We start from the raw sequence: 12,291 nt of genomic DNA, 5'->3' as shown, positions 1-12,291 counted from the left end.
TTCTTTTTTTTTTTTTTTTTTTTTTTGGTTTTTTGAGACAGGGTCTCACTATGTAGTTCAGGCTGCCCTGGAACTCACTGTGTAGCGCAGGTTGGTCTTGAAATCACAGCGATCCTCCTGCCTCAGCTTCCAGAGTGCTGGGATTACAGGCATGCGCCACCACGCCCGGCCATAAAAAATTCTTACTGAAACTAAGTAGCATAAAATTCCGGGGAATATGTTATACTGCTTTGGTTCTTAAATTGTAAAAGTTTAGACTTTCTGTTTTAAATGCAAAGGGACACGATAATATAATTTTAAACTTTAATTTACACATTATTAAGGCATCTATATTATCATTTATTCTTACTGCAGAACCAGTGTCTATCTGGTAGAGAAATAAAGATTTCCTGATAACATACTTTACCTCTACAATGGTTAACAGAGTTTCCTGAGAATTTCTCATAACTTCCATGGTTTTCTCACAGCATCTAAAAAATCAAATAATTATTTATGATTACTCTAAATATAGATTTTGTTGCACACTGAAATTTTCAACATATCTTTACCTATAATCAGGGTCTTTTTCAAGTACTATAAAGTATTGGGATATAATTCCATCACTGATTTCTATTACCTATATAAATCTACACTCAAATGATTTTGACACCAACAACTATCTGTCCTCCTTTATCTTTTCTCACTTACCTTCTGAAGACACCTTCAACACCAGTGATGCCCATACCATCCACGATATCCCTGGTGAGTCTAAAAGGAACTGTTTCAGGCGTAGGAAGGATTTTACCCTGTTCAAAAGCAACCCCTAAAACAAAAATACAGTGAGGTATAGATTTGACAGCTAACTTTCTTCCTAACTGCCATGTAAACTACTGCAAAGGCAATAATCTGTCACCTTTACTGTATTGGGACTAGAACACACAGTAGATTCAGCTCAAATACAAAACTGTAACTTCTTAACATAATCAAGAAGTTAGATTAAAAGTTATTTTGAGGAGGCTGGGGATTTAGCTCACCGCCTGCCTCGCAAATGGAATGTCCCCTACTGCAATCCCTGGTCCCCCCACCCAAAAAACATTTTGAATATCTGGTAGAATTTGAGATGTAGATGACATGACACATATATGTATATTTTTAAATTTTTAGTTTTGAAATAATTATAGATATATGTAGTTACAATATAGAAAAGATTATTTTAAAAACCTTTTCCTATATATGTATATTTTTAAATATTTAAAAAATTGTAGTTTTGAAATAATTATAGATATATGTAGTTACAATATAGAAAAGATTATTTTAAAAACCTTTTCCTATATATGTACATTTTTAAATATTTAAAAAATTGTAGTTTTGAAATAATTATAGATATATGTAGTTATAAGAAATAATATAGAAAAGACTATTTTTTGTTTTTTTGGGGTACTGGGGATTGAACTTGTGTCCTTGTACTTGAGAGGCAGGCAGCAGAACCACTAAATCCCTGGCCCTTAGAAAAGACTATTTTAATGAGCTAAATCCCCGGCCCTTAGAAAAGACTATTTTAAATACCTTTTCCTAAGGTTCTCTCAGTGGTAATATCTTGAAAAGCTATAGTACAATATCACAGCCAGGACACTAACATAGATGTAGCCACATATAACATTTCCATCCCAAGGATCCCTCATAGTGTCCTTTTACAGCCATACCTACTTTCTTCCCTTGGCCTATCACCCCCAACTACCATCCCAGTAATCTGTTCTGCATTTTTATAATTTTGTCATCAAAGAGGGGCTTGCAACAACCAGAGGCTTGCCCCAATAACATTGATAACATTGTTACGTGCACCAAGGCCCTAGCCAGAGGGCTGCTCAGACACCACGGACGGGTGCACAGCCCCCAGCCAAAGGCCCTCCCAGACAAAGCTACATAGGGGCCCTAGCCAGGGGCACACCTAGATACCATCCCAAATGTGCACACCTAGATACCATCCCAGACAACAGGTCAGCTCAGGAATCCAGAAGGCCACCACTCTGAACCCACGAAGTGGTGTTCTGGTGAGCAGCACAGAAAAGGCTGCTCTGTGGCTTGGTGAGAATTGAAGACCACTGGGTAGCAAAAAGTTGCCTCAACAAAGGCACAGCAGACTGCATTGGGTGAAATGAGAAGACATGTAAACAAGTCTTAAAACTAGACTTCCAGATCACCTAAGGCAACACCAAAAGGAAACAAGATGGAATAATCTGATACTCAACCACCTGGACTCCCTGAAGTGGCAACAAAAGAGGATCTGGAAAAAGTGAAATTAGAAAAAATTTCTCAGATAACAGCAGAGTCTGTGCACAAAGTGCACGACATGACTAATAAATCTAGAATGGACAGAGATTTAAAAAAAAAACCGAGGCACTGAGGAACATGATGGAATCCCAAAATAGGAAACAAAGGGAATCCACAAAACAGATGCAAATAGATTTCCAGGAGATTAAAAACTCCACTGAAAGTTTACAAAGCAGAATGGGCCAAAGTGAGGACAGAATTTCAGATATAGAAGACAGGATTGCAATTAGTGACCAGGAAAAGAAAAATTTCTTAGAAATAGTAAGTAACCATGAGAAATCAATCCAGCAGCTGCTAGAGGATGCAAAGAAGAAGAACATAAGACTAATCAGAGTCAATGAAGAAACAGGAGAGAGTGCAGATGACACAAACAGTGCACAGGGACCAGGGATTCAGCTCAGTGGTGCTGTCACCTGCCTCACCAAGTGTAAGGTCCTGAGTTCGATCCCTAGTACCAAACAAAACTATTCACAGAAGATATGTCAGAAAAGTTGCCAAGTAGGAAAAAAGAACTTACTTGACATACAGATAAGTGAGGCATATAGGACTCTACCTGTGATAAAAAGAACAATCTACATAGGCATATAATGGTTACAATACCAGAAACCCAACAGAAGAACAAAATTCTATAAGCAGTTAGAGAAAAGAAACAAATCACATACAAAGGAAAGCCCATCAGAATCACAGCAGACTTCCCAATCCAAACCCTCAAGGCAAGAAGAGTGAGGTATTTCAATCCCTAAAGGAAAACAGCCTCCAACCCAGATTAATGTACCCTGCAATACTATCTTCAAAATTGATGGAGAAATAAGATACTTTCATGACAAACAGCACTTCAGGAAATTGATGAATACCAAACCAGCACTCCAAAAAATTTTAAACAATATCCTAGGAAAAGACAATGAAGAGCATAACCCAACAAAGCCCAGCAGAATGATTCCATCAGGCACATCAAGAAATTAAATGCAAAGGAGGAGAATCCAACAACATGAAAAGGTCATGACAAGGATAAGTCAATACATATCATTTATAACCATCAATGTTAATGGTCTCAATTCACCAATCAAAAGATATAGACTGGCAGAATGGGTCAAGAAGCAAGATTCAACAATATGCCAGATACAAGAAACACAATTCAAAAAGAAACTCATAGACAAAGTTAAAGGGTGGAAAAATACTGCCTACAAAAGGAATCCCCCCAAAAAAGCAGGAGTAGCTATCCTCTTTGCAGATCAAGTGGATTTCAAACCAACACTGATTAAGAGACAAGGATACTACATTCCTTGTAAAGGGAACAATCCAAGAGGAAGAGATAACAATCATAAATGTATATGCACCAAACACTAGTGTGCTCAACTATATAAAACAAATTCTAACAGACATGAAAAATCAAATAAGCAACAATACAATAGTAGTGGGGGACCTTAATATCCCACTGTCACAAATACATAGATCAACTAGACAGAAAATAAACAATGAAATTCTAGAACCCAATCAAACTCTTGAACAAATGAACTTAACAAATGTTTAGAGTGTTGCACCCCACAAAGTCAGAATACACATTCTTTTCAGCCGCACATGGGTCATTCTCCAAAATAGACCACATACTCTCCCATAATTAAATAACTGCAAAGGAATTAAAGTTATCCTCTGCATATCATCAGACCACAGTGCAATGAAATTGGAGATCAACAGCAAAACCGCAAAAATTTCATAAATACATGGAAATTGAACAACACTTTTGAATAACAAATAGGTCACAGGTGAAGTTAAAGAAAGAATCAGTTTCTATAATTAAATGACAGTGACAATACAACATATCAGAATCTATGGGATACAATGAAAGCAGTCTTACAAGGGAAATTCATAGCAGTGAATACGCATATTAGGAAAATAGTGAGCTCAATTAAATAACTTGATGCTGAACTTCAAGCTTCTAGAAAAAGAGCAGGACAGTGTGTAATAGCTTAAACATGGAAGCAGCCCAACTGCCCATCAAGTGGAGACTGGATAAAGACATGGTTTTAAAAAATAAAATGGAGCACTACTCAGCCATAAAAAATGAGAAAGTTGAGATATTCATAGCTAAATGGATGCACTTTGAGGTGATACTGTTAGGGGAAATAAATAGGACACACATGTAAATACCAAACATTTTGTCTGGTGTGAGAAACTGAAAGTATAAATAAGGAACAGAATGTATAACAGATCATGTGAAATAGGAAGAAAAGGGACAAAGGAAAAGGGGAAGTGGGAGGGGTTGCAGAAAAGAAAGGGAATGGAATTAATGTGAGAAAATGAAAAAATGGAAACAAAGTATTTGCAAATAGGGAGGGATCGAGGGGTTGAAGGGAGGGAAAGGGAATGAGGAAAAAAATAAGAATCAAGACAGATTAAGTAAAGGTGTAAATTTCCAATGATGAATGTCATTATATTGTACACCTAAAATGTACTAATAAAATTAATTAAAAAAAAAAAACACAGGGCTGGGGATTTACTTCAGTGGTTCCACCGCCTGTCTGTCAAGCATAAGGTCCGAGTCCAATCCCCAGTAAAAAACCAAGCCCCCCACATATATAAATAAATAAAATGTGTCTATATAATTTATCTCTGACATATCTCTCTCATATCTATAATATCTTGGTGGGCAAACAATATACATTGAATATTTATTAAAAATAAATATTTTATTACTTACCTAAATCGATATGAACAAGTTCTGCTGACTGTTCATTTATCAAGATGTTCTGTACATGTCTATCTCCAAGGCCAAGGATGTAACCAACTGGGGAAAATAAAACTCAAATTACTAATTTCATTTCTAATAAACATTTAGCCATAACTTCCACTAATACCACTGACTGTGTAATTTGTACTGTAGGCTCTTTAGCCTATTTAAAGAAAAATCATGTATACCAGTGGCCATTTTGAGTTTAAGTCAATTCTGGCCAGCCACTTTCATGAATACTTCATTTTCAAGTAGACAATATGCTTTAAAAATTCTCTTTTTTATTAAAAGATACAAGTTTTAAAATATCTAGTACTTTGGAAATTAGTGTGGTTATACTTGAGACTCATCACTTATATGGGCCAAAGCAGTGCATTATATGCACCCAAATTTTAACTGAGTATAATTATAAATTGAGAAGTCATTCTTCTGCTCAATGAAGATACTGAAAACAAATTAATCATTAATGGACTTTAACAGGTACATATCCAGGAAAAACTGCACTTCTATTTTTTTTTTTTTTTGTACCGGGGATTGAACTCGGGTCCTTGCGCTTGCAAGGCAGGCCACCGAACCACTGAGCTAAATCCCCGGCCCTGCACTTCAATTTTTAAGACAGAGGATAATATATTTTAAAACATTTAACCTACTGACAGATACCTTGTAGTCTTACAGAAAAGCACTGGGAATGGACTTAAGATGTAGTGTCTGACTAGCACGGTATTAACTGGGCCTGCTTTCTTGTTACAAACTACATCATTTGAATCAAATTAGTGATTCTTAATGTAGGAAAGAGTCAAATTATCTGGGAACTTTTTCAAAACATTTATTCTCCGTGTCTCTGAGTGAAGTATATGTCATGGAGGGGGCTATCTTTAGTTAAAAAATAAATCAGAAGACCTATTACATTCCTGTTTTCCTATGCTAGCATTTTGTTGATTACTTGATCTAACTATTCCAATCTTTTATAGATTAAAAATTTCAAAATGTATATAGCATTATTTCTATACTGAATACAAGACTGTATTAACAATCACTGGGTGATAACATCATGGTGTGGTAGAGATTTTGAGCAAAAGAACAATAATAAAGTATATCAAATGGATTTATCAAAGATTTTATCTCCCAAAGAAAATTTCAATAATATATAAACAAAAGAGAAAACATGTCATATTCACTATACAATGAAGACAAAATAGTCTTCCTACCCCGGAGAATTCTCTTCTGAAAATGCTGTGATTAGAAGCTAAGAATCAGGAAGCATAAGTAACCCAATAATCGAATGATGAAGATAGTTTGGTTAATAACTATCATTACCACTATTATTATCCTGCATTCAAAATGCTGCAAAGCATTGGATCTAGTAAGATGCACAAGCTTACCAATAGAAGAAGTGGCCACACTGCGAGTATAAGCCAATCGTTTCTCAAACCAAACAGCAGGGTCCAGAAATTTTTCCATGCAGAAGTAACGGAAAACTGGTTGAAAATTTTGGCAAATATCCATGAAAGTTTCATATTTCTCTTCAAAGGACTTCTTCTGTACATCCTTTAAAGAGATCATATATAAAGTTATTTTTTCAATGTTGTGTTTAACATCCACTTTGTTTTTAAGGGAAAATGATAAGATGAACAAGATCTACCTATAAGAAGCTAAGAGCCTGGCCAAGAAAGCAATTAATTTTAAGTGACAGTCTCTTTAGGATTTTCATATTCGTTTTAAAAGAAAAAGGGACATCAACAGATGACTAGTAGTTGTTTTAATTAAATTTCAAATCTAGATGGAAGTAAACAGAAATACTAACGATATCTCCAGATAATCTCAGGTAGCATTACAACACTGAAGTTGTAATAGGAAAGAGAAAAGAATGAAAGAATGAATCACTGATGGATGGCAAAGCAGATGTCATGACATGTCTCAGATCTGTTTTCCAATATCTTCTCACTTTGAAATACTTGGTTGAAGCAAAGCTTATCTATTTCAATGGGCTCAACTCTTATCTATCTGCTGATGACTTCTAAACCTGTCTTTGGCCCAGATATTGTAGGTTCATGTGCTTCTCCACCTAACCAATTAGTATCTTCACTCGGATCACTTCCAAATCCAGAAATACTTTTTCATCTCTGGCAAACGTCAGCTATTTTGTCGGTTGTTCAGATTTGCAGCCTTACCATCCACTTACTCAGAAAACTAGTGCTCCTATTTCCAACCTTACTTCTAATTGGCAATCAAATCCTATCAGTTATGATTCCTTATAATTTCTCACATCCACCCATGATTCCTCATTGCTACCATTATTAGTCCTAGTTCACACCCCGTCTCATACCTCCAACCTGCTTTCTCAAAAACAATACCCAGTGCTGCAGGAGTTATCTTTTTCAAATATTACTCTGATGTTATTACCCTTCTCAAGGGTTTTCTATTGCCTACAGGACAAAACACAAGATTCTTGGCCTTGCATAAAACAACTCTCCATTTCTGACCAATGACTATCCAATCTTATCTATCTATTCCCCTTCAAAGATTAAGTCTATGCTGTCTTTTCCTGTTTGTACTTCCCTCCTATAGCTTACTTGCTTCTTCTGCCTGGAAAACTCACTGACAAATTTTGGTTCAAGTATCTTCTCTATGAAGCCTTTTAAAAATCTAATTCTCTCTCCTCCTCCCCCCACAGGTAGAACTAACTATTCCTCTTCCATATCTACAGTTCACCCTTCAGTGCCCTGGAGACACATAATTACAACATCTACAGCACTTATCACAAATTTTAAAAATCATGTTAACAGAAAGCTCAATAAATAAAAGTAAATAGATTCTGGAGTTGGGCCAAGTTCAATCCTTGCTACACTACGTGGTTATTGACATGAAGCAAGTTAATTCTTTGTACTTTCATGTTAAAGTGGGAATAAGAACAATAAAGATTATGCTGCCACATGCCTTGCAGGCAAAAGGTCCTGAATTTGGATCTCTGGTAGCCTCCCCCTCCCCGCAAAAAGAATAACAATTAGCCATTATATTTGTAAAATTGCAGCTTAGTACCTGATAGGAGGCATTCAATAAATATTGCTGATACAATGAATAAATGTCAGATAAGCCAAGGACATGGCATAATCTTTTCTGTTTTAATTAGTATCCTGTTTAAGGATTGTGCTTATCCCAAATTGGGAACACTGATTTATGTTTAAATTTCTCATCCAATAAGAGTTGATACTTTGTGTAACTGAAAAACTTTTCTAGAGGGAAAAAAAAAAAGATGGCAGACTAAAGATGTATATTCACTAACTGCTCCACGATATTCATTCAAGAGCCATAAATTTGGGCAGAATCAGATTGGGAAGCCCTCTTGAACTCCCTTTGCTCAGGTGAGAAAACTGCTATATTTTTCATACTCCAAGACCTTATACCATGTGACAGGTAGCAGTGTGAGTCATGAGAGCAGGAGAAGTATTCTTGCAGAAGTCTGTGGGAACAGGTCTCAGTCTGGGGAAACTTCTGCAGGCCAGTTGAAGGCTGTAACACAGTCCTTATGTGCCTACTCCCTCCCAGTCCATTTGGAGGTCCCTGGGGGTGAGATGCTTAGTCATGGCCCATCTACACTTCCAGAAGAGCAGACAATTTTGCTAAAGCTTTATTCTACTCTCTGGACTTGCTTGCTGATAACAAAAGCAGCTGATTTGGAAGATGGTCTAGACCAGTGATGGCAAACCTTTTAGAGCTGGCAATAATAAAAAGTCTGATGTGGCATATGTGTCATACATTCGCCACCATTAGTGTTTTCAGCCCTCTTGCTGCCATCTATGGGAAAGTTTAAGTCAACTGTTGGGAATTAACTCAACCATTGGCCAACCTAACCAAGTTTTCAGCCACAATCAGAAAGGAGTGGCACTCAGGTCCCTGGAAGCTCTATGAGGTGTTCCCTGTTTGAATTGAGGAGTAATCTGCTCTAATTTAAACTTCAGTATGTATGTATGTATGTATGTGTGTGTGTATGTATGTGTATGTATGTATATGTATGTATGTATATACCATCACAAGGAGGAAGATAGGACTGATTTTTATTTTTATTAGTTTTTTTTTTTTAAGAGCTCGGAGCAGGGTGTTTGTGTTCTGGTAAGAACATACAAGCGCTAGTTACTGCTTTTACTTCTATAATATCTTATAGTGTCACATTCGGTTTTCTCGAACCAAAGGCTGCTTCACAGTTTGCTGTATTAGTATTTGTTAGATCACTAATGGGACTCAATCACCCTCTGTTCTAACTTTCAATTAAAATTCCTTCACCCTCCTCTTCTTTCTTATTTTCCTCTCAAGTCTCCCATCCTTTCATGTTTTTATTTTTGTGAATAAAAACTACTGTTAAAACTTATTTTTTCTATTTTATAGTGTCTATGAAGGGCATATTTGTATATACAACTGTGTATGAGTGTTAACCAGTTTTTGTTTATATAGTGTCTTAAATTGACCCATCACAGGTTCTCCCTCACCAAGGTTTGTTTTTTGCGTCTTGTAGTATTAGGTTTCTGCTGTTTATTAAATGGATCCAACATCTGTAAAGTTTCTCTTGTATTTCTTTCCCTTTCCTTCTTTTTGCTGTCCCACAAATAACTTTTTAACCTCCTATCCCTCTCCACATTCTTTCCAGGTATAAAAATAATATCAAAACCTATTATTTTAGGGCTGGGGATTTGGCTCAGTGGTTCTGCTGCCTGACCTGCAAGCACAAGGGCCCAAGTTCGATCCCCGGTACCAAAAAACAAAAAGAAAAACAAAAAAACCTATTATTTTATTTTGATCTTTTTTGTCTTTTTCTTCCTTATTTTTTATTAATTTTTTTCTATTTTCCAGCCTATTTTTCATCATTACTATTCCTTAGTCTTCCAGGGTTACTGAAAGAGTTGAGAACTTTAAAAATGACTTAAATTATATGTTGATATCTGGTTGGTTCTTTGGATGTTTATAATACTAGAGTGCTTATTTCCTTGCAATAAAATGCTAGGGACTGATCTTAGTACTTTGAATGAGTTGAATAGGAGCCTGAATACCGATTTATATTGAGGATACCTCATGGGGAGGTTTCCACAATAGTGGTATACAGCTTTACTTTCCAACTGATCTACAACTTTAAATACAAAAACACAAGAATCATGAGAAAACAAGGTAATAAAATGCTATTAAATAATCATAAGTTTCCAAAAACTGATCCCAAAGATACACAAAGAGAAAATAAAAGGATGGAAAATGATGTTCCAAGCAGCCCGGGCCTAAAAGCAATCAGGAGTACCTATTCTAATTTCTGACAAAGTTGACTTTAAATCAGAATTGATTTGTCAGAAGAGACAAAGGTCACTATAAAGACAACAATTTTAAATATATATGCACTGAACATTGGTGTACTCAATTTCATAGAACAAAAACTACTTGACATAAAAGGACAGATAAGCACCAATACAATCACAGTGAGGGATTTCTAGATTCCACTCTCATGAATAAACTGGTCATCCCCATCAAAATCCCACCCAAAAAGCAAAAACAAACAAGCAAAAAAAGAAATATCAGAGTTACAGTACACCATAGAACAAATGGATTTAACAGATTTCCATGGAATGTCTCATCCAATAACATCAGAATACACAGTTATTTCAGCAGTCCATGGAACTTTCTCCAAAAGAGACTATATTTTAGATTATAAAGAATGTCCCCACAAACACAAAACAACTGAAATCTCTTGCAGACCAGCAGAACAAAGGAGTGAAACTAGAAATCAACAGCAAAAGAAACCACAGAAACTACTGCAATATATGGAGACTGAATAATTCACTCTTGAGTAACAGGTAGGAAAAAAAAAATCAGTGAAGAAATTTAAAAATTGCTAGAGTCAGCCGGGCGTGGTGACACACGCCTGTAATCCCAGCACTCGGGAGGCTGAGGCAGGAGGATCGCTGAGTTCGAGACCAGCCTGGGCTACACAGTGAGTTCCAGATCAGTCTCAACTACATAGTGATACCCTTTCTCAAAAAGCCCCCCCCCCAAAAAAAAAATTGCTAGAGTCAAATGATAATGGAAAACCACATCAGACTCTGTGGATATAATAAGAGTAGTTCTAAGAGGGAGATTTATAACTATGAGGTCCTACATTAGAAACACAACAGGCATGAATAAATCTAATGATTTATCTCAAGGTCCAAGAAAAACAAGAATAATTCAAACCCAAAACTAGAAGAAGGAAAAGATTTATAAACATCAGAGTGTTAATTAATGAAACAGAGTAAAAACACAGAACAAAGGATCAATAAGTCAAAGAGCTGGTTCACTGAAACAATAAATATGATTGATAAACCCTCAGTAAAACTTACACAAAGAGAAAAGATTCACATTAATATAATTCAAAATGAAAAAAGCAGAATTATAATAGACACCCCAGATATCCAGAGGATTATTAGATCCTATTTTGAAATCATACACCAATAAATCAGAGAATCTGGAAGTAATGGATGAATTGAGACCCATGTGACTTACCAAATTAAAACAAGACATAAAAACTCTGAACAGATCAATAACAAGCAATGAAAATTATGCAGTAACAACTGTCCAACCAAGAAAAGTCCAGAATCCCATGGAGTCATCAATGAATTTTACCCTAAGTTTAAAGAACTAGCACTAATACTCCTCAAACTTTTCCATGTAATTGAAAGGGAAGGAATAATTCCAACATACTTCATGAAGTCAATATTACTCTGATATGAACTGGATAACGCTTCAACAACAACAACAACAAAATTACAGGTCAATTAGTCTGAAGGAGCATAGATACAACAAAATCTATTAAGATATTCACAAACAGAATTCAACAAGTCATTTAAAAAATCATTTAACAAGTTGGCTTCATCTGAGGTATGCAAAGACGGTTCAATATACACAAGTAAAAAATGTAATATACCAAACAGAAAAATCAAGGATGAAAATCACATGATCCTCTCAACAGATCCTCTGACAAAACTCAACATCCCTTCATGATAAAAATCCCTATGAAAATAATGTGTTACAATATCAGATTTCAAGTTACCCTACAAAGCTATATTAACAAAGTATGATATTGGCACAAAAATAGGCATAGAGCAATAGAACAGAAGACACAGAAACAACCCATGCACCTTTACCTATCTGATTTTTGACAGATGGTCCAAAAATATACTTTGCAGAAAAAATAGTCTCTTTAAAAGATGGTGCTGGATGAGTTTGATCCCTGGTACAAA

General features: G+C 35.8%; 1 protein-coding gene across 4 annotated transcripts in view; it reads right to left on the bottom strand.

Moving 5' to 3' along the window:
• Positions 1–12,291, bottom strand: part of Atm (ATM serine/threonine kinase) — a 114,423-nt gene that overhangs the window by 5,565 nt on the left and 96,567 nt on the right. For all 4 annotated transcript variants that reach the window (XM_010610638.3, XM_010610637.3, XM_010610640.3 and 1 more), the window contains 4 exons: positions 6,421–6,586; positions 5,009–5,095; positions 688–802; positions 407–470 (listed from right to left, as the gene is read on the bottom strand). In XM_010610638.3, the coding sequence (XP_010608940.1) occupies positions 407–470; positions 688–802; positions 5,009–5,095; positions 6,421–6,586 (432 nt within the window). The remainder of the gene's footprint in view (positions 1–406; positions 471–687; positions 803–5,008; positions 5,096–6,420; positions 6,587–12,291) is intronic.

The sequence above is a fragment of the Fukomys damarensis genome, unplaced genomic scaffold, assembly GCF_012274545.1.
Source record: "Fukomys damarensis isolate Sample0158 unplaced genomic scaffold, DMR_v1.0_HiC HiC_scaffold_16, whole genome shotgun sequence".
Lineage (NCBI taxonomy): Eukaryota > Metazoa > Chordata > Mammalia > Rodentia > Bathyergidae > Fukomys > Fukomys damarensis.
Note: the sequence above shows the minus strand (reverse complement) of the source record. Positions and strands in the feature narration are given on the sequence as shown.